A 27,042-nucleotide genomic window follows, 5' to 3' on the forward strand; every position below is an offset into this window, starting at 1 on the left:
TAAAAATATATAATAAAATATAGTAATATAACCTCGATTAGATCGAAAACCTACTTATATATATATACGAAAGCTTATTTAATATTAATTAATAATTACGTCAAGTAATTATAAATTAATAAGAATAAAGAAACGGTTTTACGCCCTTACCGACATAAAGGCGACCGTATTAAGGAGCCCCGAGAGTTTCCGCCCGTTAAAAATTCGAAGGAAGAGCCGAATTAAATTAACCGTACGAGGAGGAACCCCTTTTCCCGAGTATATATTATAAAAAGGAGACTAGGTTCCGAATTATATATAAAACTAATTAAACTATATATAATTATATATTTAAATAACCTTATTATATAATTTATAAAACGATAACCTTTATTAAAATAAAATTAATTACGGTAGGCGAATCGAAACCGAGTCTAGACGTACCGAACTTAAATAACCCGACGATCTTAAACCCCGAACTATTTATATACGAAGAAATGTTTTAAAATACCGGGATTTCTTTAATAGTTTAAAAAAGAAACGTTAACCTCGCTTTTTAAAAACTCGAACCTTTAAACGTACTCTTTAAAAAAATAACACTTATAAGAGGCTATTATTTCGTAAGCTTAAAAAAGGCCTAATATTTTAAACGCTTAATTAATTAAGTTAAAGTAAAAAAAGAATCGTTTATAAGTTAAATTAAATAAAATATATAAGCTTAAAGCTTATTAAATAATTAAAGACTTTAATCGTACATTTATTATAATATAAAATATAATAATAATTAAAAGTAAAATAATAAGTTAATAATATAACCTTTAAAATAAATCGAAAAAAATAAAGCGATTTAAATTATTAATCTAAATTTAAAAAGCGGTTTTAATATTACTAGCTATATAAAATTAAAATTCATTAAAGTTATAATTTTCCGATTTCTTTTTAAATAGTTATTAATAAAATAAACTTAGGTTACAATATAGTTTAATATCAAGTGTAGGTAACTGCTTATGTAGTAGGACGGCTAAGTGGTTAGGGTGCTTAGCAGCTGTGATTGTGCCACGCTTATCGTTTGGGCATCACAGTTGTGCAAATTTGGCGACACTGTGCGTTTGTGAGGTCATAACGATCGGGTTGGTAATACACCTCAATAGAAAGCCCTGGCTCCTTTTGGGCGGTTTATAAGAATCAGACGAGCCCTTTCTACCGTCTACAGCTGATCTCTATCTCATCATTTTGGGTCATTAAATAAAGGTTCAGGCACATATCGACCTCTCTTTCTAGGATGACGGCACCCGCAGTTACCTTTGACATTACGCCGGAACAGGAAGCCAGCCAGCTCCAATTTATCCGTCGGCAGTTTTCCGGGGCCCCGCCCGCCGTCTCGCGCGATGATGTCGACCTGGACGGGCAGGCGGCCATCGTGACCGGCGCGAACGGCGGCATTGGCCTGGAATGCTGCCGGCAGCTCCTTGATCTCGGCGTCAGCAAGCTGATCCTGGCCGTCCGCGACGAACACAAGGGCGAGGTCGCCCGCGAGACCCTGATGGCCGGGAACCCGTCGAACGCTGGCCAGACCATCGAGGTGTGGAGGCTGGACTACGCCTCGTACGAGTCCGTCGTCGCATTCGCGCGGCGGGCTGAGAGCCTCCAGCCGCGGCTCGATATCGCTATTTTGAACGCGGCAGTGAACCGCGCCTCGTTCGCGTTGAACCCCGAGACGGGCCACGAGGAGGATGTGCAGACCAACTACTTATCCACCGCATTACTAACCCTTCTCCTACTCCGCGCATTCAAACCAAGCAGCAGCACCATACCTTCGCCACCCGCAGAAGGCCCCGGGCGGATCGTCATCGTCTCATCCGACACCGCCGCATGGGCCAAATTCCCCGAGAAGGACCGCGACCCGCTCCTGCCCTCGTTCGACGACGCCGCACACTTCAACATCTACGACCGCTACGGCACCACGAAGCTGCTGGGCCAGCTCTTCTTGGCGGAGCTGGCGCGGCGCGTGCCGGCGGCGACGGCCGTCGTCAACTGCGCGAACCCGGGCCTGTGCCACGGCTCGGGGCTCAACCGCGAGCTCGGGCTGCCGGTGGCCGTCTTCATCCGGCTCATGGGCCGGTCGGCCGCCGTTGGGGCGCGCTCACTCGTGAGCGCGGCGACGGTCCAGGGCCCGAGGTCGCATGGGCAGTACGTCGAGGATTGCGTGATACGACCGTGAGTTGTTTACAGCCGCACATCCTATCAATTCCCCGACTCCCCTTGCCCACATGTGATGTTACAATGAGACTGACATGTATACGATTGGGCTAGGATGGCACCCTTTGTGTATGCGGACGAGGCTAAGGTGGCTAGTCAACGGCTGTGGAGAGAGACTATGGACGAATTATCATTCGCAGGGGTTGAGAAGATCGTAGATGATCTAGCTTAAGTCCACAAGAAGACTGATAGAGCTAAGGTCTTAGGTATATGATCACCCAAAAAGCTTTTATCTACCACATACGACCATATCTTGCTGAATACTAGGGATCCCGTCCGCTCTCCCATATATAATCAGCAGAGAGCCGAATTAGTACTAGGGTCGGTGACGACCTGGGAATCCTCGGTGTTGTATGTTTTACCTATTGCTTTTTTGGTGCCTTTGAACGCCTCTAGTCAGCTGAGTCCGACGCGACGAAGCCGTCCCGCTTCTTGACTAAAGCCTTTTCTTTTAGCAGCCGTTTGATTTTTCATGCTTCAGAGTAGTTGTTTCCTCCTGAGTGACAGCTTACACAGACCGAGTCTTTTACAGCTCGACCGCAAGTTTGCTATCGTATCTCTCTGCCCAGGAGCCCGTCCTGTACAGCCAGACTCGAGCTCGAATGTTGGTGGACAGAGCCTTCCAGCATCCCCCTCTATTCATAACATTTCTAGTTTCTAATGTCTTTAACCTCTAGGTTGGCGAGGCAACATAACCCTCTGGAAACGTATTTAGCTGAGACTGACAGCTACTTGCCCTAATCTGCCTCGTTTTCCCCGCTGTACGGTTTCCGGCCGTACACGATATAGCTGCATTATGGTAAGAACCTTGGTTAACCTGTTGCATGTCGAGTTTGTTAGTGATAGGCGGGTGTCTTCCACGGCTTACAATGGTATACTCCAGCGAATGCTCGGGTCCAGCATCTCGCGCCGGACTTCTTCCGATATCGCCTCGATCTCCACCGACGACAGCCCCGCCGATGTCAAGAAGGGCTTGAAGCTTCCCACGACACCCGTGCTCATGATGTTGGTGATGTACACCCCTACGATCTTCATCTTGTCGTCCTCGGCAAGCCAAGGCCCGCCGGGGACCATGATGAGGCGCTCAATCACGTCGACAAAACCCATGTCGAGGAGGTACTGCTTGTAGTGCCGGGCCTTGGCCAAGTCGCGGCCGCGCGCCGCGGCACCCTCGCGCAGGAGCGTGTTCCACCTTTGCAATGCGGTGCCCTCGAGCGAGCCGTCCTCGTGGCCTGCGAGGTCGAAGACGCCGTCCTGGAACTCGATCCAGCCGCCCGGGGACAGGTGGTCAAAGGCGCGCCGGATCACCGTCCGCACGTCGTGGAAGCAGGACAGTACGCCGCGTAGGTGCACGTAGTCGAAGCTGTGCGGGAACAGCCAGTCGTCCGTCTCGGAGTTCTCGAGCACGAACTGGCAGTTGGGCTTCCATGGCCGGGACTGGATCATGCTCAGGTCGGTCCCGATGACGTCGGATATCGGGTTTTCCTCAGCTGTGTCGAAAGGGGGAATTTGATTTTAGTGTCCGGCTGCGGGTCAAGACTTGTATAATAGCCCTGACGGGGGTGTGAAAGAAGGAGGAGGTATTACCGAATTCCAGTGTCCATATTCCTGTCCCTTTACCAACTGGATCGAGTAAGCATCCATCGATAGCAGCATTTGGTGTGGATTACCCACTGTCAAGTACCTTCTCTGGATATCGAAGCGGGGCAGCGGCAAGCTTGTTATCCAGGAGGAGCCGGTAGATTGCATGGGAGAAATCTATAGTGGACATTCGGTCAGCCAACAAATTGCCTCCCAGAAGCCCCGGGTTTCTCTGGCAATTGAGTTTTGCACGAACCAAGTCGGTCTTGATCCGCATACAAGTGGGAGAGTCTGGGATCTTAGCGTGATGCCCACTTGTTTGTTTCGACGACGAGATCCATTCAGGTGGGCCGATGCAGACTCACGCTATCGTTTGGTAGCATGTACTCTTTCGCGACAACATTGGTCAGCTAGGGATCACTACGTGAGAGTACGGTTCGATTCCAGGGCATCTTACCGCCTGGCATATAGCCCTGATATGTGCGACCGTCTTCCGCGAAATAGGAATAGCTGTCTGCGACAGTATCGCCATCGCCAGTCTCATACAGCGGCCTAACCTGTTTTGCTCTCATGTAGCTTGGCACCTGCACTTTCGGGGTCGACGACCTTGAATGTTCCGATTTGTCCTGCGACATCCTTCTTAATAAATGGGGAGCAGATACGCCTTTCAAGTCACTCGAAGTAGTAGTATAGGGAAAAGAGTACTAATTATGTTTAAAAAAAACCCGACGTAGGGTCGCAGTGTATTAGATGGGGCCGACCCAATTGTGCGTTACGACGTAAGGGCTTCTCTTTTGACTTCCCCTCCCCCTCTCGGGGAGATTCCCGGATCGTCAACAGATCCTTCCAAAAGGCGGGCGACGGACGCTGGGCCGCACCGCGGGTCGCATGATTTATCATTTTTCTGTGGTGCTGCGCCGCAATTAATCTCGCCACCACTCAGCTGTTGCGCTTGCCGCCCACCGCCCCTCGTGCAGATTTGATCACTGTTCCAACCTTCACCAGCCACGATGGTGACGATCTTCGACATTTGAACACCCGCCATGGGAGGAGTACCATCTAAACCAGGCGATACATCGACCAGGCTCGAGGTGATCGGTGCCGGCTACTCCAGGACCGGCACTGCCTCGATGCAGATCGCATTGGAGATGCTCGTGAAAGGGCCGGTGCAGCATGGAGGAGGCCACCTTCTCTGGCGCGAGGATTGTATGTCCTATATCGCTCGCGGCCTTCGCATCGTTCAGCGACTAATTTTCCTCCAGCATTCCCCAAGCGTTGGGTACAGGCCTATGAGGCGCGACAGGCAGGCGACAAGGAGAAGGTGCTGAAGCTGGTTCGACAGCAGGTGTCGGGCTATGTCGGCGTAAGTATCGCACGATACCTATCCACAACCCAAATTGCGTTGGGATAGGGGCCCCATCAGGAGCTAAACACGGTATTGCACAGTGCACCGACATGCCCAACGTCGACTTTCTCCCCGAGCTGCTCGAGCTCTACCCGGATGTTAAGGTTGTGCTCGTTACCCGAGACCCGGCCAAGTGGTGGAAGAGCATCGGTGTGAATCTGAGCTACGCATTACCATGGTGGCTGCCAGTGTTCGCGGCTCCGATGCCTACCATGAGGTGGTTCCCCAGCATTGTGTACCATTGGAGCAACACCGCGGTGAACCTCCTGGCAGAGGCTAATGGATTTGGCACCCCAATGGGACCACGTGAGCAATTCCAATCACCCCTGAGCGAACTAGATAACTAGATAATACGTATGCTAATGTTTTCTTCTTTTTCTTTCTTCAGACCTCATCGAAGTTCACAACGATTGGGTGAAGAACATCGTGCCCCCGGAGCAACTGCTCGTCATGGACATCAAGGAGGGCTGGGCGCCGCTCTGCAAGTCTTGGGGAAACCAGTGCCCGATGAACCGTTCCCGCAGGTCAACGATGCGGAGACAGCGGACAAGATCGGCATGTCCATCTTCGGGAAGCTGGCCCTGACCTGGGTTGGGTTGCTGGGAACAGTCGGGGTTGGAGCGATTGGCCTAATGAGGCTTGCGAAGAGGTAATCGAGGCGGGCCACTTAGATACTGTAACAAGTATGTCAATAGAATCCATTAGAACAGAAGACAATTCCGAGATCTGCAACCCCTTCCATAATCTAAACCAAGAGCTTCTTCGGTCGCTATGCTCCAGTATTATCGCGTGCGCAGTCGAACCCGGCACTCGCTACCGACGAAGTTCCCCTGAGCAAGCAAACCTTCAAGTGATCGAGCGCAAGATATGGACTTCGGTATAGCTACCACCTCTCATGCCAGTGGCAGGGAGCGATGATGGTAGTCTGGTTGAATAAACGCTATCCGGTAACAGCCTGATCTTGTCGACAGGCAGACCCAATATCTTATGCTGGGCCATAATTAGAACCCCCTCTTACGAAGGATGCGCCAGACGCACTTGCAAGATGTTTACAACGAGAATTGGCCAAAGTCCGGCTTGATGAGAAGTCAGCGCAACTGAAGAGACATTCAAACTGAAAGGTGTGACAGCTTTATATATATCCTTGTTACTTGCCTAAAGCTCGCTTAAAGTAGTAATCGGTCGTTACCCCTTAACTCCGGCGCCAGTGAGGTGGTGGGTAAGACCGGCCTAACTCACAAGCCGGGTGGGCCGGCTCCGCACTACCGCTCCGCGCGATCTCGTCATTAGTAATAAATAGTCCGAGGAAGTCTACGTCAGTGTCAGATAGTCTCCAGTCCAGTGTGGACTACCGAGGCTAGAAATCTGTCTCGTTCCTGGACTTGGTATCTATCTTGACCCATCCACATTTTGGACGGCCGAGCTTAAAAACTCAACAGCATCCCCCAAGCTACCCTTCTCAGCTTCCCTCGCGTCGGTTTCTCCAAGCCCCTCGCTAGCTTCCTTTTTCTTCTCCTTCAGCTCCACCTGAAATCACCCCGCACCAGCCCGCCCGCCCATCATGGTCCTCACCGTCCACCACCTCCAGGTCTCCCAGTCGGAGCGGATCCCCTGGCTCTGCGAGGAGCTGGGGATCCCCTACGAGCTCAAGAACTACAAGCGGGCGCCCGCGCTGGCGCCGCCCGAGTACAAGGCCCTGCACTGGACCGGCTCGGCGCCCGTCATCACGGACGACGACGGCAAAGGCGGCATGCTGACGCTGGCCGAAAGCGGGGCCATCATGCAGTACATCTGCGAGAAGCACGGCGAGGGCCGCCTTTTCCCCAACGTGTCGCACCCGCTGTACGCCGACTTCCTGTACTGGTTCCACTGGGCCAACGGCACCTTCACGCCCACGATCGGGCGCGCGGCCATGGTGCCCGACGGCGCGGACGACGGCAGCAACCCGATGGTGGCCTTCTTCAAGCAGAAGCGGGACGCCGGGTTCGCGGGGCTCGACGCGCGCGTGCGCGACCATGACTGGCTCGCGGGCGCCGAGTTCACCGCCGCCGACGTTATGCTCGTCTTCTCGCTCACCACATTCCGCTACTTCGCGCCCTACGCGCTGACCGACTACCCCAACATCCTCGCCTACCTGCAGCGGGTCAGTGAGCGGCCGGCGTACCGGCGCGCGATGGAGAAGGCCGATCCGGACATGGAGCTGGTCCTGGGGGCGGAGGCGCCCGAGTCGTTTTTCAAGCAGAACAAGAGTGCCCTGTAATTAGGTAATGAGCAGGAAGCAGTCCACACACCGACCTGCTGGTGCTTGAGGGTATACACAACATGCTTTGGTAATATGCGCATTACCCCGACTGGCTGCAATAAGACAACACATCAATTCTCAAGAACAACTTACATGACTTGCCAATTGTCACTTAGAAAATATCGTCGATTGACCTGATCTCGGAACTCGAGCTCCCTAGATCGATGTGGGTGTATGGGAACAAACGCCCGGACAGCATTTCCTTTTTCGAAGCCACGACCATGCATTTGTGTACGGAGTAAATATTGAGTAAGGCGTCATCTGTCGACTGTGTATCAAATCAGGGGTCGAAAGCAAATACATGGGTGCGCAACCCCTGTATTACCCAGGGCGATAGAAATACGGTGCAAGCGAGGGACAATTCGCACGTGTCTCGGTTGGTGGCGTTGACTGCTGCTGCTAGCTATCCTTGCTAATGACATCCAATAATCTCATAAATAGCCGCGATTTCACATCTCAACGAGGGGAGCGGTGCTTTCTCCTTCCATTCGTTTCAATACATCGGCAATAAACAATGTGCAGACTGACGGGGGCATGGCCTGCCCGCCGTTCGCTTGAGCAGCTCGGCGCTATTGAATATGGTCGCACGATGAGAGCAAGGAGCCTGCCGTCTCGAAACGGGCTTGCCAAGGACCTTGAACATTTCCAGAGCGCATTTATCCACCTCCACCCCGCCCACCATTTCTTCAAGATTCGGGGGCCATCCCGCCAGCACGTCCACGACATCAACCCAGCCATCCGAGCCAGGGAATGGGACAAGCCAGTCGCATTTGGAGAGACGAAGCTGGAGGCAGTCAATCCTCCGATTCGACACCGAAGTGCCCGTGGACAATGAGCCCCACGTGCGGCGTCGCTGGACGTGGGGGGTCGTCGTATTGAACGTCGTCGTTTTCTTGGGCTGCTTTGGGACCATTCGGGAGTTCGAACTAAACCACAAAAGGTTACAGTTGGCGCTCGGGCAGTTGATTGATCGCGAGGAGTACAAAAGGCTGGTCCGGAGCGGGGAGGTCCCGGAGAACAAGCAATGGAGGTTCTCGGAGAACAAGCAATGGAGGTTCTTCGAGAACCACATGGTTCTGTCGGGCGACTGCGCCGAGCAGGGACGGTGGCATACACTGTTTACGCACATCTTCCTGAACTCGGACGTATCAGCCCTATTCAATAGCATGGTTATGTTTTCGGTCTTCTTCAGGGCGGCTTGGGTCGCCAGATTCGGACAGGTCGGGACACCTCTGGTGGCTGCGTGCTCCGGGGCCACTGGGGGACTTGCTTTCCTCTGCCTCAAGGACAGCGAGGAGGAGAGGTCCAGCCACGGCGGCGCCAGCGCAGTAGTATCGGGGCTGATGATGGCTGCCACGGTCGCGCGGCCCAGGATGCCGTTCTTTATCGGCTTCACCCCGGCGGCCCTGCCCTCCCGGGCCGTTTGCTTTGTCTGTTTCTTGCCGAAACTGTGGATATGGTACCGGGACCCTCGGAAGATTGCGGAAGCGAGGTAGGAGAAATGAGCGCAGTTCATCATGTTCCGGGAAGAGTATGAGCAAGTCGTCGCCCAGCGAGGGGTCCGCGGAGATCAGTCTCCGAAGACCGAAGAGGCGCCTGGTAGCAGGCAAGAGTCGCCATCCGAGGTAGGGGTCGCATCACGAGAATATGCCGCCGCGTCATGATGAGGCACCGGGCGAGGAAGAAGCACCCACCAAGAAGCACGCCGTGAGGGGGAAGTATCTCGTAAGAAAGAGTCACCAATCGAAGAGGATCCTGGTGGCGAAAAGGCGCCACCGCGGAAAGAGGACATTGATGGCGGAGAACAGTTGACGCGCGAGGAAGGGCTGTCGCGTAGAGAAGACTCGCAGCACGGGAACGCGCCACCACGCCGTGACGAGCCAGCACACCAAGGAGAAGCCCTCCGTCTGCTGGAAGCGCTCCTTGGAAAAAAGCCACCTCGCAAGGCAGAGCCGCCGCGCGAGGAAGCGTCACCGCGCGAAGCCCCGCATGCGGTTGAAACCTCTACGCAGCCACGCAAGAGCCCATGGAGAGACCCAACACCGCATAGCCAGGCTGTTGCCAGAGCAGAGAATCCAAGAGACTTGACATTCATCCGACTCGAGCCAAGTTTCGGTGGTGCTGTGTGCGGTGCAGCCATGGATTTAGTACTACGCTTGGTGCTTCGGCGCTGCAATTCTGGTGAAGGCGAGCCACAAGGGGGTCAAATGACACCTGCGGCAGTACAGGTGGGTTGTGTACTTGAGGAGTTTGGCATTGAACAACCATGTAAGAACTCGGGCGGGCGGCTGTGGTAAACTGCTTATTAGCTCGCTTGCCGGGCTATCAGTAAATCAGAGAATACAATTATGCTTTTTAGATTTTGTGTCAGATACTAGATGTTTGGCAACGTATTTGGTGTCCTCAAACAAATACGCCTTGGAGACCTCGTTAGGCATGTAGGCGTCAGTCCCGGTCGCAATCAATCGAGACAGAGAGCTAGATAGTTCTTCAACGTGGGGATATAACCGAGAACTAACTATCTTGACCATCGGTGTCGGTAGCAAAAAATAATCAAGCGTTCCAATGCCGTCGAGGCCATACTTCAAAACCAAAGCGTTTCTAGATTCGAGGTCATTGATCACGGGTTTGGGTTCGACGCCAAGACCCGTGATCTTCGTTCCATCCCCCAATCGGTTAGCCATGCAACAGAACCCCCCTGAGGGGCAGGGGGGGCGCGCGGGCGTCAAGACGGACAGAGCTGGAGCACCTACCAACCAACCCCTAACCCCTCAAACTGACACAACCTTAATTGATAGCCGGCCTCGTTGCAGGCAGGCGTTCTTATCTACCCTCTATCCACCACCCTTTCCTTTTCGCCAGCATCGAACATTCGTGAGTCGATTGTCTGGCACGTATACGAAAAAGCGCCGACAACAACGACACCATGGCATCCGCGACCGAGAAAGCGCAGGTAGCAGCCCCTCTCCGCGTCGTGGCCATCGCGACGTTCCTCCCCGCCTTCGCCCTCTGCGTCGCCCACGGCGCGCGATCGGGCCGCCCCGTCCCCGTCGTCGGGCTCGTCCCGCTCGCCTTCTCGAGCGGCCTATCGATCTTCCTGCTCGTGCGACAGCGGCGGTATAATAAGAAGAACAAGAGCAAGAAAAAGCAGGCGGTGCGCCGTCCTTCGCAACCACAAGATAATGATGATGCAGCCGAGGCGCAACGAGAAGATGGGGGAAGGAGAAAGAGAGAGAAGAAGGCGATGATGACGACGGAATGACGCAGCAGCCCCGCAACCCTGTTCTGACGTTCTTCGCGGACGTGGTCCTCGCCGCCGCGCTGATGGTCGTCCTGGTCTTCACGTGGATCCAGACGGGCGGCAGCGCGGAGCTGGCCATGCTCGCAGCCTATGCGACGATTCCGTTGCTCATAAACTTGTAACCACCCGACCCGACCACCCTTCCAGTCAACCGGCGACCAATGTCACCCATTGCCCAAATCAAAACCCTTCGTGGAAATCAAATGAGCTGACAAGATGTTCTTCCATGACCAGTTTCATTCATCTCTACTTAGCGGTGCGCGAGTTCTCCCGCGGCCTGGCGATCCCCGCGCTGATTCAGTACCTGGCGTGGCAGGTAGTTCCCGGCGCGTGTCCGGACTGCGGCCGGCACCTCCGGCCCGAGTCCACACCCGCCATGCCGTGGTTTGCTTCGACGTCGAGTCCATCGAACCCAAACCCGTCGGCACCGCCGAATTCTTTCTTCCGATCTTTCAAGATGCCGTCCTCGATGAAAGCATGGAAGAAGACGTCTTCTTCATCTGATGGCGGCAGAGCAGCCTTCCTTCCTCCCTGGTTCCCGGGCCAGCAGCATCGGTACGCGGCTTTGGAGGGCGAGGACGGAAATGAGAATGTCCCTCATCACAACGGCGCAGCAGACCGCGGCGGTGACGACGTGATCGAGGAACCAGTGCCAGCAGCGGCGGCTCCGTACCGGGACGATCCCGAGGCGGCTGGCGAGCCATCTACCCCGGCGACGGATCTGCTGGAGGAGCCCGAGGAGGTGGAGGTGGTCAGCAAGAAGAAGAAGCGGAGCCAGGGCAGTCTGGATCAAGGGTCGTCGAGGGTTTGGAGCGACTCTTGAGTCAGGTCAGGTCAGCCCCAGCCGAGCCGAGCCGCCGCCCCCACGTCTTCTCTTTTCTCGGGTCTTCTCTTCGGATGCCCCCACCCCCAGTGACGAAGTGTAAGATGATCAGAGCGGCGGCGCCCGCGATAAACCCCCCCCCGGTTATTGATAACCCCGAACCCTTTTTGTTTTTTATTTCGCGAAGATACCCTTAACTGTTATTGTCGAGCTGAGCCCCCAGAATGTCGTTAGTTTTGGCTTTGCTTATCACCCACACCTCTGATGCGCTCGTCTTGACTTTCAATATAGCTCTGTATGTTATTGTGTGTAGTAGTATTAGCCGCCTGTCTTTTCTACCACGTGTTCGATTGTTGGCTTGTATTGCACGCCCAGGCGCATTCATCATTTGTAACGCCGTCTCAGCATCAGCAGTAAAGTCTACATATTCACAACTTACGGAAGCGATGAGGCTTAGCGGGTACCTGCAGTCCTCTCTCTTCCCCGGGGTTGACTGCAGGTACCCGTTTTCGCACCCCAACATCAGCTCATCGGCTAGTCAGGAACACATGCCTGTAATCGTACGCTTGATTTTGTTTTACAGCTATGTACACATCTTCGCTCCCGCTCTCTCGTATAATGGACATATTTCTTGCCCATATCAATATGAAGTATTTGATCTTTCATCATATGTGTCATCGGTGCACCTAAAGCAAACCCCTCAAAGAGTATATCGGAAGCCAGGCTGGTAGCCGTCCTAATCAAAGAAAGTCAGTAAAGAAGCTACGACACCGGAGCGGAGATGCAAGAAACATTACCTCATGAGCCTCTAGTTCCTTTTCTCCACGATCCGCCTTCTTGTTCGCGAAGTAGAAGAACGTGTCGACAACGCAGACAAGGATGATAGTCAGCAAGCAGCATGCGATGCACGCATACAGGCCAGGCTTGTATCCTGTGGCAGCATCTTGCTTCCTGGTCGGCGTGAAGATAATTCGTTAGCTTCCATGATCTCTCCCCTGCCTGCTGTTGATCATGCTTCATACAAGGCGATACGAGTAGAGTGCGTGTCTTTTTCTATTTGGGATAACTTACCGAAACACCAAACTCCCGGCAATACCACCAATCCCACCCAGGCCGACAAGCGTCGCGCTGCAGAACGCGCGCTTCCACTGGCCGCGGATGTTGTTGGCCTGGTAGGCCATGGCGGAGGGGATGTTGGAGTTGGCGCCCGCGGTGACGAGGAAGACGCCGAAGTAGCGGACCGCCGGGTTCGCGTGCCAGCCCATGATGGGCAGGCCGATGAGGCAGACGACCATGTTGCAGATGATGACGGGCCCCCGCACGTGGTACTTGTCGCCCAGCCAGCCCATGAGGAACATGTAGAAGCCCGCGAAGGCGTAGGGGGCGCGACCAGGCACTGGGCCGTGCCCACCTCGAAGCCCAGGTTGACGGTCAGGATGATGGGGAGGAAGTAGGCCAGCGCGTAGGTGATGGTCGTCGTGTTGAAGAAGATCATGGCGTATGCCCTTTTTTCCGCGGATGGTCAGTTCCGTCCCCTCTTCGCTGTCATGCGTTTAGGATAGTTGTTGTAACTCACCAGATCTTCAAATCAGCTCCGGCCGCCATAAACCGTCTGAAGTCGAACTTGGGTGTTTCCGCATCTCCACGATCCGCGTTGACACGTCTTACCACCCAAGCCCTTTCCCGGGCTCCCAGAAAGTTCCATGAGATGCGGGTCGAGTCTGGGAAATCCACCAGGAGCCAGTATCCACCAAGGCCGAGCAAGCATGTGATGAGACCTTCGACGATGAATATCCCTGCGAGAGTTGTTTGTCAGTATACATGACTCCAGGGCCCATGCTCAGGTGGACAACTCACAGCGCCATCCCGCCAAACCAGCAACTCCCTTCATCTGCATGAGGCCAAATGCCAGGATTCCTGAGAACGCCGAGGCAACGCATCCAAGGATGTAAAAGAAGGAATACCGCTTTCCCACCTCGTCTAGGAAACCATTAGTCAAGCCTTCCTAGAGCTAATATCCAGCTGGCCAAGCTTACATCTTGTATATGTGGGGATACCTAATGTTAGCACCAACGAACTGAAAAACGCATTGACTCTTATTAAGGAGAACCAACTTACCCAAGTACTCAGGAGATAGACACACGACGGGAAGAAGCCGGCCTCCATCACACCCAGCAGGACGCGCAGTCCTGCCATCTGTGCCCAGTCCTGCACAAAGCCCATACCGATCATGACGCAGCCCCATAGCAGCGTGATCAGGGCCAGATGAACGCGCGGGCCGATCTTGCGCACGATGACGGTCGACGGCGGCTGGAAGATGGTATATGTGACGAAGAAGATGAGTGTGATGATGGAGTACCGGTCGTCGACTAGTTTCAGGTCCTTGTCCATGCCGGCGATGTTGGCGGCCGAGAGGTTGGTTCTACGGCACAAGAGTCAGTTCGACCTCATTGAACATCAGGGGCTGGGCTTTTCTTCGAATGTTAATTGGATTGGGTAGTTTGCGCGGGGTGGGAAAATAAATCGCTGACCTGTCCATCAATGACACGCAATACATGACCCCGACTGTTGTGACAAGTCGGCGATCGATCCTCTTGATGATGTTCCTCTGCTCCTGGGGAGTAAACTCGTTTTGCCAGCTATCTTGGCTATCGACAACGTGCTCGGAATGCGCTACGTCGGCAATATAGTCAACACTGGCCTTCTCGCCGTCGTGTTCCTGGGGACTGTAGTCGCGAGCCATGATCAGTTATTCTCGGGTCCAGGAATGAAGTCAAAGACGCTCCAATCGGATTCAAACACACTGGATAATGCGGAAAGGCAGAAGAAAGGGTCTCACGCCCATCTATACTGGGGGATGACAACATATGTACCTCTGAGACCCCGCGGGCGGTCAGAGGGATGGACGGTTATGTTACGCGGAACATCCGTCATGGGGGGCGCGACAGTGGGACCCTGGATGCGTTTTGCTTGCCCACTGTCGGTGACTGGCGCGGAGTACATGCATTGCATACTACATCAATCCGCCGCTAGTCCTCCTTGGCCAGCCGCTCTGAAGACTTCAGAGCGAATGGGAGCCTTCGACAGCAGCAGAATCTCCGTCCGCCAAGAAATCCCTCGTGCTTAGCGTGCCGTACGATGAGATATTCTCAGATCAAGAAGAGCATTTCAAACTCTGTTAAAGACTGCCTTGCTTCGTCCCGAAAGCTTGGTCGCCAAGGCTCGAGCCGCTCTGGGTCTTGCTGGTAACAGTTCAGAACTCTCATCACTTGCGGCTTGACGTGTAGCATTACTCAACGTTGATCTATCCCCAATGCCTGCGTCCTTTCGTACAATGATAGATATGTAGCTAGCTTCTGGACAACGCATCTTGTAACTGTCATTCCCCGCTACGAAACAGCAGGTCAGAAGTAGGAATCTGGGGTAAGTGCTTGGCGTGCGGGGGGAGCTGGGTCAGCAACTTTGCCTCACAGTCTTGCGGGGTTGGCTAGGCTCATGTTGGCAGTCAAGCCCGGCATACCTCGGGGTGGCAGGGATATGTGTGTGAACATCGCAATTCCGCATACGCAGCACTCGTAGTGGTGGTAGGACGATTGAGTTTACGGCCCTAAAGAGTTCGAAATTTGTAGCCTAGTTGGCTGTTGGGCGAGTCAGCCGTGCGGCGCCCCACGCCCGGTGCTGGTGCTGCTGGGTGTCCATGGGGGGGCTGGTCTAGAACATCGTCAGTTTTGAGGTGCTGGCTCGGAAGTGATCCAGTGAGCAGCAAGGAGTTGCTAATAATCAACTGCAACTGTGGCTTTCGTCGGGCTTGCTAATGACACGAATGGGTGTCATTGGTCGCAGCTCTCTCTGCATGATCGGTTTTCGCAGCTTCCTGGTTCGGCAACCGGCCAACCTCATGATCCTGGTACTGGCAATTAGACCTAGAATTCAATAGCAGGAGCCAATAGCCTGCATATATCCCCGCCCACCCTCCTGAGGTTCTCGGCTATCTAGCCATGGTATTGTTGGCAGATAAAGTACTATCCCCATTGCAGAGTTATGATGCGGCCAACCTGTCCGCGGAAGATGCTCTTTGACCCAGCTGAGATGAAACCTCCACAGACCATGCACGCGGCAACAAACATGGCTCCCGGCTAGGTCTCGAAGTACAAGGAGTAATGATTTGCACAGCCGGGATTGAAGGGCGACCGACACTGGGGGCAAGTGCTACCACAGCTGAGATATTCACCAATGGTCAGCTCGTGACGGCATTTTCCGCACAGGACAGCCTGGGTGGCGGCTTGCTCTGTCTTGGGCCAGACTTGGGGTGGGTGCTTGGCGAGTTCTTCATGACAGCTGATGCAGGCGTAGTATTCACCACAGCACTTGTGACGAATAGCGATGATGTCGCGCTCGGAATGCCAATGGGAGCATTGCGTTCGGGGGCTGACGGAGATGCCATGAACTGTAGGCCCGGTAGTATTGGGTGCAGTGACTCCCGACTCAGCCATCTTCCTCACAAAGGGTGGTAGATGTTGAGTGCAAGGAAGAAAGCGGATGTACTAATATCTCCGAAAATCCAGATGGGACAACAAGTGATGAGAATACGGAATGGATCGGTGGAGGTTCTTTTGGAACCATCTGAGATGGAAATCGCGGGGTAAAGCAGCTGCATTCGACCGATCGTGGGAGTTGGTCCGAGCGTCATTCTTGTGGGTAATACTGCACTTTTCCATGTTGTTGATGTCGAAACGATGGAAAAGGGCGCGCATTTAAGCGTCCGTCTGATGTAGGAGAGACTCGTCCAGTCTACATAAGTATGAAGACTAAAGTCAACTTCTTTTGCAGACTACCCAGAAGAAAAAGGAGATTCGGGAGTCATGCGACCGCAGGGAAGATGCCGCTGCCATTGGCTTTCTTGACTTGGCACTGATGCCACGGAACTCTTACCCCCCAAGCACTCTACTAACAGCGCAATACGAGCTTGGCTGGCTCAAGGTGCCGTCGCCAAGCAGCGATGATGTCGAGCTGTAGATCTTCAGGGGCAATCATTATTACTTTCCTCTCGGGAACCTTACCGTTCCCAGAGACAGAAGAAGATGTTTCCACTTTCCTCTCCATTCATTCTGGCCCTCGTACAAGCAGAGAGTCAAATACCGTAACAACAGCGCGACGACATGGTCAAGATTTCTGATGTGGTGTCGGCATTGACCGTCTGCAACCTCGCAATTGCGCATCATCCCGGCGAGGTGACCAGCGCCGAGCAGGTCAAGCGCGAAATGACGTCGTACAGCCATGCGCATCAGCACATGATTCGAGCTATGAGCAATTGCGCCAACTCCGCTCCAGTGCTTGCCCGTCAGCAGCGCGCTGTCGCCCGTCGTTTCACGACAACTTCGTGAAACGCGCGGCATCTTCCACGATGACCGTCTCTCATTCCCATAGAAACGCGACGAGGCTGACCTGAGAAAATGGGCAGCCAAGTCGCACAAGGTAGATGCACAATTTGACCCGTCCACGTCACCCAACGTTATCTTCGCGGGCAATGCATCGTGCGCTTTGGTCGAAGAGACCACCATTGGTCCCTACTTGGTCTCAGGGGAGCTGATGCGCACCAATGTGACGGGCGGCCAGAAAGGCGTACCATTGCATCTCAATATCCAATTCATTAGCACATCCACCTGTTCTCCCGTAAAAGACATGGTCCTCGACGTGTGGCACTCGAACGCGAAGGGCGTGTACTCTGGCGTGTCCGCCACTGGCCAGGGCGGGCTGGGCAGCAACTTCTGCCGCGGCGTCCAGGTCACAGGTGCCGATGGCGTGGTGGAGTTCGACGCCGTCTTCCCAGGCCACTATGCCGGCCGCGCGAACCACATCCACATCCTCAGCACTAAGGATGCCAAGGTGCTCTCCGGTGAGGCGACGTATCAGGAAGGGGTTGCGACGCACATCGGCCAGCTCTTTTTCGATCGCGATTTGGTTTCCGCCGTGGAGGCGATGGAGCCCTCCTACCAGAGCAATGGGCAGCAGTTTGTCGACCTGCTGGAGGACGGAATCGCGGGAGCCGCCGCAACGTCTGAGTATGTTGTGTTGATGGACTACCAGAGGCTCGGCGACTCGCTCGCCGATGGCATCCTGGCTTGGATCACCGTCGGCGTCAACGTTAGTGCCAACTACCACGATCAAGCGCCTCCGGCGGCCCACTTTACGGGGAGCAGTGCCAGCAGCAGTGCCAGCTCAGGCGACGGAAGCAATTCCTCACCTTTGACTACCTCGGCATTGGGGGCCCTAGGCAGCGGCACGCCAGTCCAGTCTCAGCCGGCGGGCAGTTTCACGATGGCTTCTGTGGCTACCAAGCGACCTATGTTTCCGTACTTAGCCTCTATCCTGTCGGGGTCTATTATTAGTATGCTTCTGCTGTTCATGTGTCATCTGAACCAATCCAAAGCTGTGGATGGGGCTGACAGATGGAACGAGATTGCGGCCATTGCTCAATTGGGTATACGTCGCGAGCCAACAGAAAAAGGGGGTCAAGTGTCGCTGGCAAGGCTTTCTTTTTTCAAGATGCCCCGCTGAGCGATTCAGTCATGGCACCATCATGGCACAGGACTCGTAGAAGTTGAATATGAGATGTGACATATTCTGATCTTGCCTCGAGTAATCTGGCTGGAGGCCGTCAGCCAAAGTTTTGTTTCTGTTTCTTCGGACACAATTGGGCATCTGTCAATGATCGCGGGCGCAGCGCGGTGGCAGCTCCGCTGTCCAATTGGCTTTAACCGCAGGTGCGTACGTAGAGTAGAACTGGGGCGCGGGTTGCGACTGCGGCTGCAGATTCGGGTGCTAATTTAGTGGAGTGTAGCATTGAAAACGCCAAGCCATCTTACTAGATCGCATCAACATCGATCGCCCTTACCCATATAGTTGGCGGCGCCAGCGTCTTACTTCACTTCCATCGCGGATATTAATGGAGATTAAGGAATTTGAAGATCACTTCGTTATCTGGACGATAGAAGGTCTTGGTCAAGACTGAATGATCTATCACATTTACATACTCTCTCCGAGTCTGGAGCCACGGTGGTGGATATGACCCGTACAACCCTTGCTAGAGTTTCTGGCCGCTATTGGAAGATCTCGCACACGCTACAACGAGTTTGGCAAAACCACGCAGAAGTGGCTTCCGGCCGCATGGCTTCTTCCTTACGCCCGCATCGGCCATGGGCCCAAAGGGTCCATCCGCCGGGGAGTAGATCCAGGTGAAGAGTATACACTCCATATCAGCCTAGCTTCATCTCCAGGGGTTCGAGGGTAGCCGGGGCCTCAAGAAACAAGATATAAAGCCATGTGCATCGTCCCTCTAGTTCATGTAGTCTCTCTCTCTATCAGAAGTAAGTCTCTTGACTCAACATCAGCAGCCCTATACACTCTTTTCCAGCCCCTGTCCACTGCTTCCGCTCTGCCGACATCTACTCGCACTTCCAATAAATAATTACAACCCTTCGCTGCCCATCATGCACACCAACATCCTCATTTCCCTCGTCTCGGGCCTGGCCCTGACCGCCAGCGCCGCCCCCGCCGTGGACGAAGCCGCCGCCGTCAAGCGGGCCGGCGCCGCCTGCAGCTCCTACACCATCATCAACACGCGCGGCACGGGCGAGCTGCAGGGCCCATCAGCGGGCTTCATGGTCATCAACCGGCAAGTGCTGGCCGACGTTCCCGGCGGCAAGGTCTACAACACGGTCTACCTCGCGGACGCGAGCCAGAACTCGGCCGCGGGCACGGCCGACATCGTCAACAAGGTCTCCTCGACGCTGCGGTCCAACCCGGACGAATGCTTCATCCTGCAGGGCTACTCGCAGGGCGCCGCCGCCACCGTCAACGCGATGGGCCGCCTCAGCGGCGCCAACTTCGACGCCGTCAAGGGCGTCTTCCTCATCGGCGACCCCATGCACAAGGCCGGCCTCGCCTGCAACGTCGACGTCAACGGCGGCAGCACCACCAAAAACGTCAACGGGCTCTCCGTCTTCCTCGGCAGCATCCCTGAGAATTGGGTTTCCAAGACGCTGGATGTGTGCGCTTTTGTAAGCTCCCCCCCCCCCCCCCCCCATATCCCCTCACCCTTACCTAGGATCTCTTGAACGCTAACCGTGTTGAAATTACCACAGGGCGATGGTGTCTGCGATACTACCCACGGCGTCGGTATCAACGCGATGCATCTCAGCTACCCTGCCAGCTCCGCCTCGCAGAAGCTTGGTGTCAACTTCGCCAAGAAGCAGCTGGGCACCTAAAGTGAAAATGCCGGCGGCTTGGTGGTGACACTGCCCTGCTTTAGAAGCGGCGTGGGCGCTGCTGCTCTCGAGGGTACTTACCGAATAAGGCTCTTCCGAGAAGGGCAAGGGGCTAATCGAGAAGTCGCACAGGGCTGATAGATTTGAGTTGCTAACGATGAGAGTGACGCTGCACTTGCGGGTTTCTTTCTGTATATAAAGGCATGAGACAAACATGAATAAAGACGTATATCACTCATCATAGAAGAGAGAACTTTGACACCGACTTAGTTTATATTCTTCCCCTAGGGTAGCCGGTAGCATGCGCTTGCCCTAGACGGCCCGGTCAATTTGTCAAACAAAAGTCCCTATTCTTCCGTACACCTCTAAATCAAAGTTGCGGCAACGGCCACCCACCCATTGCATCGGAAAATGAGCGCCATTCCCATCTTCATGTAGCAATTGCCGCCCCACGTCAAAGTGCTCGTCAGATTTCCGTTCCATACGACTCTGCCGCAACATGTGTGAGACTCGTCGTGCTTGTGTTCAGCGCACTTGTCGACGTAGGTGTCGACGGATGTCGTGTTCCGCGACCCCGTCCCCGCGTGATCCTTTATCATCTCTCTTACAGGCAAACCGGTCGGTGTAGGTAGTCGGAGACCAAATGATGTTCGGAAGGTCTAGGGCTAGGATGCCGCACGTGGTGGTCGTGAACGCCCCGGTTGAAGTCGATGTCATCGTCGAGGCAGTGGTACTCGTAGTACTTGCGGTGATACTGGCAGTATTACTTAATGTACCTAAGGAGGATGACAGACTCGGTGCACCAGGACTCGCAGTGCTGCTACGGTCACCGCATGTTAGTCCTTGCCTGCTCACTGTGATCATCTTCGCCAAAGAACGGAAGCCTGACTTACTCATTCTTAGGACCTCTCCCTACAACGCCGCTGACCACAGCTCGCATAGTGCATAGTGTAAAAAGGAGTGTATTGATCCATGAAGACAGCCGGTGCAAACCACATAGTCTTTGTCCACGATGCGGCGCATCTCGGGAGGCCTGCTGCGTATCAGCTGGACAGGGAGACGAGTCATCCGACACATTATGGTTGCCCATAAGCCCATCGGACTGGGGACGGTGTACCTCGGGGACCTCATGAAGCCCAACTTCAGGTCCCAGCTGGTCTTTGCCGCAAATTTTCATGGTGGGCACGCTTCTTACGTTTGCTGGTACAGAGTAACGAGTAGAAAAAAGCAACTTCTTGACCTATTGGTTTACTTTTAGAGCTTTTTATTCCCCAGGGGGTGGCGGGAGGGTCGATTGCACAGTAGGACTTGTGTCGCTTGGGGTTGGACATACGGTCTAGCTATGCAGCACATGTTTTACATAATTCAAAGAAGGGACCGAATCGAAATATCTATGTGGTACGGGCCAATCAGATATGGCGATAAGATTCCCAATGCAGAGTACAAGTACCACAGAGTGTCTCGGAAGGGTCTCGCACATGCCACTCCCAGAAACTCGAAGGCTATATATCATACGTCATCTCTCTGGGTGCAGGAGGACCTGCGACACTGACGAATGAGATTTGTTGACAGCTTATGCTTATAGTTGGGGGGCATCACGATGATACTGCTCGGGGCCCCCGTCAACGTCCTCGCCATCCTGGTTGTGTCCTCCTTGATGGCGGTGGCGCCGGTGTGGTTCAAGTACCCCTTAATGGCGTAATAATTGTTGCGAGTGTAAACTGCAAAGGCGACTTAGTGGGTAAAAAACAGGTCATATACAAAAATAAGTGGTCATTTTGGTCTAGTAACGCTTGGAATCGTCTTGAGTTTGCAATTTATAACCCTTATTGAACTTCATTTTTGACCTGTCCAACAGTCTTGAGACGAGACTTCGTTGTTTGTGAACAATATGGTTGAGTGGGAGAAGAGAAGATGAGCTCAGAAGGAGTTCACGGGCACCAGCTATTTATGTCTTAGAAAAGCACGTGACTACCAATTCTATATAACAAATGTGCCCATGCTGCAGAGGGTATATAATTCCTAATAAATGAGCATTTCAGCAACCACCAGCAACGATAGCTGAACTCGGACAGTAGGGTCCCTGTCCCGGTTGGCTTAGTTGGTTGCACCCGTAACACCTGCGTAGAAGAGGCCAGAAGCAATCCCCGGTTGGCGGTTGGCTTGAAGTATTCAAGGGGGGTTTTTCGCATGGTTCGAATCACGCACGGGGCGACCTAGCTTTTTTACTGATCTTTTTTTCATCTAAGATCACTTTACACATCTACCGGTTGCCATGACCACAAGCATTCAATTATTCTACTTCCCCTAAACCCTTCAGAGCACTGCCTGAGCATATGCTAATAAAGAGTTCACAGTAAGAAGAAAAGAACATTACATGGCGCGCCGGATTGATAACTCTTGATACGAGGCGGATCGTCCCGCGTTTTGTGATCACCAGAAAACACCGTCCTCGTCACCGTACTCTTGTAGTCGTTGATGACCTCGGCGCCGGTATGGTCCAAGTCGCATTTTTCTGGGTTAAGCATTAGAAGAGTCGATTGGTATCGAATTAAATTCTTCTTCCCGCAAGGTTTATGCTTTCATGAGTGCATTTGAGTGCCATTGCCACAAATAGCTGCCGTGGACCTCTCAGTGTTCCGCTCTCACACTGCAGACCCTAAGTGGGAAGAAGCTCGCTTTCAAGATCTTCACGTCCATCAGATAAAGTTCGTTCACTCAATCGTGGGCAGTAATGCAAACAGCGGAGGGGGAAGTCCTCTGAGCCGCCGCCCCTGACTGATCGAGCCAAGGCTTTTGATGCTGCAGCGTTGGAACTCAGCATCCTATGCACATCAAATGCGCCATTGGCGGATATCAAAAGCTTCCTTGCAAAATGGGAAGAAGTGGTGGACTTTTCGTTACCAGCCACGAACGGTGAAGATATTGGGCTGCAGCCAAATGCGCTCGCCTGGTTCGACGACACGGTCCCGGTACAGTCAGCATGCGAGAACGATAATCACGATTTAGCGGAGTTAATCCCAACGAAAGGACTGGAAGTCAAGCCAGGGGCAGTCGTACATGCGGTGGCAAAGATGAGGGAGACGAAAGACCGCCGGACTGTCCAGCTTCTTTTGTAAGGTGGATGGGATATAAACAAGCCCTTCAACGATGATAGTGTGCCACTTATGGGGTAATTCCACTGTTGGGACGTTTCCCTTACTGTCCATTTATACTGAGATCTTACACTAGCATGGTAGTTGATGACCATGAGCTCGTCCAGTGGTGCTTGTCACGAGGAGCGGACCCCAATATCTCGAGCGCCTCCGGGAAATCTGCCATGGGACGAGCCGCTGACTACGCTTCTCTTAAAACACTGAAGTTCCTGTTTGACGAGGCCGGAGCCCTCGCCCAGAAAGGGGCCTTAGTTGCTGATGCATCTCTGTCTCACATCGATGGAAGCCCAGGGAGGCTGGAAGTGGTTCGGTTCCTCGTCGACCAAGGTGCTCCTGTCGATGGTTTCTACATGGATGCTCGACCAGAGTCAGACTATTCCTGTGAATGGATGGTTTTAGGGGGCCAGAACGCGCTCCATTTCACCGTTTGGGGAGGTAAAAAGGATCTGGTTGAGCTGTTGCTTGACAAGGGCGCAGACAAGACCATACCAGCTTGTTCCATAGTGAAAACCGATGGCCAACTACTATTCGCCGTGGATTTGGCCAAGGAGTACGGGCATGAAGATATTGCTCGGCTCTTGGAGACCCAGGAAGCCATATTCTGTACGATACGATACTCCATGTCTGGCTAGTGGCAATTCGCTACAAAGCCCCCGATGCATAGGATTTATTTAGATTGACTTCCGTTCCGCGAACCTGGAATTTGCACCATGGCATCCACTAGATTAATAAAATATGTGGTGTATAAAATATCGTTCATGGAATAAGAGCTTCACTTGTCCAAGGATCACCTCTTATCAAGAGATGCACGAAAATGGGCGATTGCCTAGCCTGAGGCCCGGTCGACATATTCATCGGGGCTCTAAGCTAGCCGAATGGGTAAACCGCGGGTCCCCATCGATTCCCCGTGGGAAGTTTCTTCAGCTATCAGCTGTATACTGGATCACCAGCTTATTTTTCATCTTTGTAAGCCGTGGGGAAAAGATAATAACGGGTGGAGAGAGGGGGTGAGGAGGCGGGGTATTGTGTGCTTCATCGCATGTTATGATACCATTGCCGAAGGAGGGTGGAAAGACGTAGCCATACATGTGTCAGCCGCCCCTGAAAATCAGTCTGCATTATGAGAATCGAATTGAGAATCGAGATGCCATAAGGGCGGGCTAGAAGGCCTTTTCATACCTTTTGCCTGCGGGACCCCCACGGCCTAACGGATCCCACAGAACTCCACTTGTCAGTCCCGGGGCCAAGTGCCAAGCACTCAATAGTCTATTCAACGTTTGCAAGCCGGCCCGCCCAGTCCCCGCAATTCGGAGGAAGCTTGACGTCACGGTTGACGATCGAACGTCACCCACGACGATCTATCCGAAATCTACCGCACTCAGGCACTCCTTGACACCGTCGTCATCCGTGTATTTCACTCAGAAGTGTGCCAAGCAAGAGCCGCACACACTAGTTGAACTGGTCTTGTCATAGCGCGCCGGGGACGGGAGCTTATTCAATCTTGGCTGCGAAATATTGTAGATCGACGACATGGGAGACAACTAGCCAGCACGGCAACGATAACGCGAATCAGGGCATCCTAGGATCCAGGCTTCCTTTGCGCGAACGGCATGTCTACATGCATGCCTATATGATTCGGTTATTCAGCCATCTCTTGGTCAGCGATTGTCTATCTAGTCACGAACCGTGTGGTAGCCTTGATGGTGGATAAGACTGGAGGTACTCGGTCCGTATGCGGGTTCAATTTTTCACAACGTGTGGAAACGTCTCAGTGGAGCAGGACTCAGATCGCCATCGGCACGGCTTGGTGGTGAAATAGATGAGAATAAATCACCACAATGTCGCCCTTCACAGACTACTACTGGCCGTCGTCTTCTTCCAACCCATCTCAGCCATGGCAGATCCCCGGCCTGATTCCCAGATGCATTCCACCCCAGAGCACAACAGCAATCCTATTGACATCGAGAAGGATGAGTTGGGACACCAGGACCAGGATCCAGCGACCTCCGGCTCAGAGGAAGCCCGAAATGAAAAGGTCGACCATGGACATGTCGACGCTCAAGGTCGACGTGAGCTGAAAGAGACTGATTGTCCCGAGATCCTCGCGTACGCTTGGCCGACATGGAAGAAGTGGATGTACCTGAGCGCCGTCGCCGGCATCCAGATCTCCATGAACTACAACACATCCGTCTTTCCCAGCGCCATCAAGCCCCTTTCCGCCGCATTTCAGATTGGTGAGCAGGGCATCCGAGTCGGCCAGATGATTTATCTTGTCCTATACTCTTTTGGCTGCGAGCTCTGGGCGCCGTGGAGTGAGGAATTCGGAAGGTGGCCGATCCTCCAGCTCTCTATGTTTCTTATCAACATATGGCAGATCCCCTGCGCCTTGGCTCCGAACTGGGGCACCATTGTGGTCTGCCGTGCTCTCGTAAGTTGTGCTGTCGTCTCCCCACTGCTGCGCACCTGTGCTGACTTTTGACTAGGGCGGGTTATCTACTGCAGGAGGCAGTGTTACTCTCGGTCTCATTGCCGATTTGTATCAGCCGGAAGAACAACAATGGCCGTTGGCTTTCATCGTGCTGTCATCCTGTATTGGCACAAGTATTGGCGGAGTCATTGGCGGGCCCATTCAGAGATGTACGTACCCTTTCCTCCACAACCACATTTCATCCACCGCTCACGCTTGTTGCAGTCCTGGAATGGCAATGGTTCTTTTGGATCATGCTCATTTTCGGCGGTGCCGTCCAGGCAATTTTCTTCTTCATGCCCGAAAGCCGCGCGACTATCCTCCTCGACAGGGAGGCCAAGCGGCGACGCAAAACGGGCCAGGACCCCAACATCTACGGTCCTAACGAACTGAAGACACCACGCATCTCGCTGAAAGAAGCGGGCATCGTCTGGATCCGGCCCTTCGAAATGTTCGTCCGCGAGCCCATTGTCCTCTCCCTATCGCTGCTGTCCGGCTTCTCCGACGCCCTCATCTTCACCTTCCTCGAGTCCTTCCCGAAGTGTACACGAAATGGGACTTCGGCATCCTCGCGCAGGCCTGGGCGTTCATCCCCATCAACGCCGCGTACTTCATCGCGTACCTCATGTACCTCCCCTGCTTCTGGCGTGACGACACGATCCGGAAGCGCAAGGGCGACGACTGGTTCCTGCCGGAGCGCCGACTGAAGGTGCTGCTGTGGCTGGCGCCGCTCGAGCCCATCGGCCTCATCGGCTTCGCGTGGACGTCGCTGGGCCCGCCGCGCGTGCACTGGATCGCGCCCATGCTCTTCTCCGCCTCGTCGGCATCGCCAACTACGCCATCTACTTTTCGTCCGTCGACTACATGATCGCGGCGTACGGCGTCTACTCGGCGTCGGCCTGCGGCGGCAACGCCTTCGCGCGCGACTTCCTGGCCGGCATCTCGGCCATGTACGCGACGCCCATGTACACCAACATCGACGGCTACCCGGTCGAGTACGCCAGCACCATCCTGGCGGGGCTGAGCGTCATCGTCGTGATTCCCATCTACGTGTTCTACTGGAAGGGGCCCGTCATCCGGGACCGGAGCAAGTTTGCCAAGACGTTGGCGGAGGATCGGAAGAAGGTGGGTGTGCGACGACTCAGCAAAGATGACAATCTGCCGGTGTAAAGGGTGACGATAGGGAAGTTGCCACGACGGCACATTTGGTAAAACGGTGTTATGAACCAAGACGAGGAAGGACAGTGTATGACCTGATGACGGCGCCATGGTACTACGTGTCCATTATATTTAGCGTATCAAAACATTACGAATTGTCAACTTTGAAGTGGTTGGGCAAGGTCGATCCAGCTAGTTGTTGTCTCAAAGTTACCTTATTTACCTCGGGTGAGGTTCTCACGGGTTTCAATCTTGGGACTTGTCCTCGCCATCTGTGTTGTACGGTGTTTATTGGTGGATTCTGCCAAAGCCCATTTCCGGTATCCCATTTAAGACGGAAGCGAT

At 53.7% G+C, this 27,042-nt stretch overlaps 12 protein-coding genes across 12 annotated transcripts; 10 read left to right on the top strand and 2 right to left on the bottom strand.

Annotated features, from left to right (window-relative positions):
- Positions 1–1,261: 1,261 nt before the first annotated feature.
- Positions 1,262–2,410, top strand: PG994_008120 (short-chain dehydrogenase/reductase family protein; the record flags this gene model as incomplete). Its single annotated transcript, XM_066859529.1, has 2 exons — positions 1,262–2,196; positions 2,293–2,410. The coding sequence occupies 2 exons, from the start codon at positions 1,262–1,264 to the stop codon at positions 2,408–2,410; spliced, it is 1,053 nt and encodes a 350-aa protein (XP_066715016.1).
- A 565-nt stretch (positions 2,411–2,975) lies between these two features.
- On the bottom strand, positions 2,976–3,345 carry PG994_008121 (methyltransferase; the record flags this gene model as incomplete). Its single annotated transcript, XM_066859530.1, has 2 exons — positions 2,976–3,027; positions 3,107–3,345. 2 exons carry the CDS (start codon positions 3,343–3,345, stop codon positions 2,976–2,978), a joined length of 291 nt encoding a protein of 96 aa, XP_066715017.1.
- Positions 3,346–4,862: 1,517 nt separating this feature from the next.
- Positions 4,863–5,809, top strand: PG994_008122 (nad dependent epimerase dehydratase; the record flags this gene model as incomplete). Its single annotated transcript, XM_066859531.1, has 4 exons — positions 4,863–5,025; positions 5,082–5,182; positions 5,266–5,530; positions 5,613–5,809. 4 exons carry the CDS (start codon positions 4,863–4,865, stop codon positions 5,807–5,809), a joined length of 726 nt encoding a protein of 241 aa, XP_066715018.1.
- A 976-nt stretch (positions 5,810–6,785) lies between these two features.
- Positions 6,786–7,484, top strand: PG994_008123 (glutathione S-transferase; the record flags this gene model as incomplete). The annotated part of the gene is made up of 1 exon (XM_066859532.1): positions 6,786–7,484. The coding sequence occupies one exon, from the start codon at positions 6,786–6,788 to the stop codon at positions 7,482–7,484; it is 699 nt and encodes a 232-aa protein (XP_066715019.1).
- Positions 7,485–8,040: 556 nt separating this feature from the next.
- Positions 8,041–9,022, top strand: PG994_008124 (uncharacterized protein; the record flags this gene model as incomplete). The annotated part of the gene is made up of 2 exons (XM_066859533.1): positions 8,041–8,289; positions 8,321–9,022. 2 exons carry the CDS (start codon positions 8,041–8,043, stop codon positions 9,020–9,022), a joined length of 951 nt encoding a protein of 316 aa, XP_066715020.1.
- Positions 9,023–9,173: 151 nt separating this feature from the next.
- On the top strand, positions 9,174–9,823 carry PG994_008125 (uncharacterized protein; the record flags this gene model as incomplete). The annotated part of the gene is given in 2 exon segments (XM_066859534.1): positions 9,174–9,251; positions 9,263–9,823. 2 exon segments carry the CDS (start codon positions 9,174–9,176, stop codon positions 9,821–9,823), a joined length of 639 nt encoding a protein of 212 aa, XP_066715021.1.
- Positions 9,824–10,452: 629 nt separating this feature from the next.
- PG994_008126 (uncharacterized protein) lies at positions 10,453–11,650 on the top strand (the record flags this gene model as incomplete). The annotated part of the gene is made up of 3 exons (XM_066859535.1): positions 10,453–10,680; positions 10,794–10,945; positions 11,062–11,650. The coding sequence occupies 3 exons, from the start codon at positions 10,453–10,455 to the stop codon at positions 11,648–11,650; spliced, it is 969 nt and encodes a 322-aa protein (XP_066715022.1).
- A 700-nt stretch (positions 11,651–12,350) lies between these two features.
- PG994_008127 (uncharacterized protein) lies at positions 12,351–14,393 on the bottom strand (the record flags this gene model as incomplete). The annotated part of the gene is made up of 8 exons (XM_066859536.1): positions 12,351–12,386; positions 12,448–12,601; positions 12,722–12,978; positions 13,041–13,155; positions 13,227–13,446; positions 13,508–13,625; positions 13,769–14,072; positions 14,182–14,393. The coding sequence occupies 8 exons, from the start codon at positions 14,391–14,393 to the stop codon at positions 12,351–12,353; spliced, it is 1,416 nt and encodes a 471-aa protein (XP_066715023.1).
- Positions 14,394–16,809: 2,416 nt separating this feature from the next.
- PG994_008128 (uncharacterized protein) lies at positions 16,810–18,208 on the top strand (the record flags this gene model as incomplete). Its single annotated transcript, XM_066859537.1, has 2 exons — positions 16,810–17,004; positions 17,078–18,208. 2 exons carry the CDS (start codon positions 16,810–16,812, stop codon positions 18,206–18,208), a joined length of 1,326 nt encoding a protein of 441 aa, XP_066715024.1.
- A 932-nt stretch (positions 18,209–19,140) lies between these two features.
- On the top strand, positions 19,141–19,917 carry PG994_008129 (cutinase; the record flags this gene model as incomplete). Its single annotated transcript, XM_066859538.1, has 2 exons — positions 19,141–19,710; positions 19,795–19,917. The coding sequence occupies 2 exons, from the start codon at positions 19,141–19,143 to the stop codon at positions 19,915–19,917; spliced, it is 693 nt and encodes a 230-aa protein (XP_066715025.1).
- Positions 19,918–23,149: 3,232 nt separating this feature from the next.
- Positions 23,150–23,704, top strand: PG994_008130 (uncharacterized protein; the record flags this gene model as incomplete). Its single annotated transcript, XM_066859539.1, has 1 exon — positions 23,150–23,704. One exon carries the CDS (start codon positions 23,150–23,152, stop codon positions 23,702–23,704), a length of 555 nt encoding a protein of 184 aa, XP_066715026.1.
- Positions 23,705–24,966: 1,262 nt separating this feature from the next.
- Positions 24,967–26,709, top strand: PG994_008131 (uncharacterized protein; the record flags this gene model as incomplete). Its single annotated transcript, XM_066859540.1, has 4 exons — positions 24,967–25,500; positions 25,556–25,709; positions 25,765–26,157; positions 26,207–26,709. The coding sequence occupies 4 exons, from the start codon at positions 24,967–24,969 to the stop codon at positions 26,707–26,709; spliced, it is 1,584 nt and encodes a 527-aa protein (XP_066715027.1).
- Positions 26,710–27,042: the final 333 nt, after the last annotated feature.

Source organism: Apiospora phragmitis (genome assembly GCF_038363925.1).
Source record: "Apiospora phragmitis strain CBS 135458 chromosome Unknown utg000007l:2111988.0-4706623.0:1.0-2598199.0, whole genome shotgun sequence".
In the NCBI taxonomy this organism is placed as follows: Eukaryota; Fungi; Ascomycota; class Sordariomycetes; order Amphisphaeriales; family Apiosporaceae; genus Apiospora; species Apiospora phragmitis.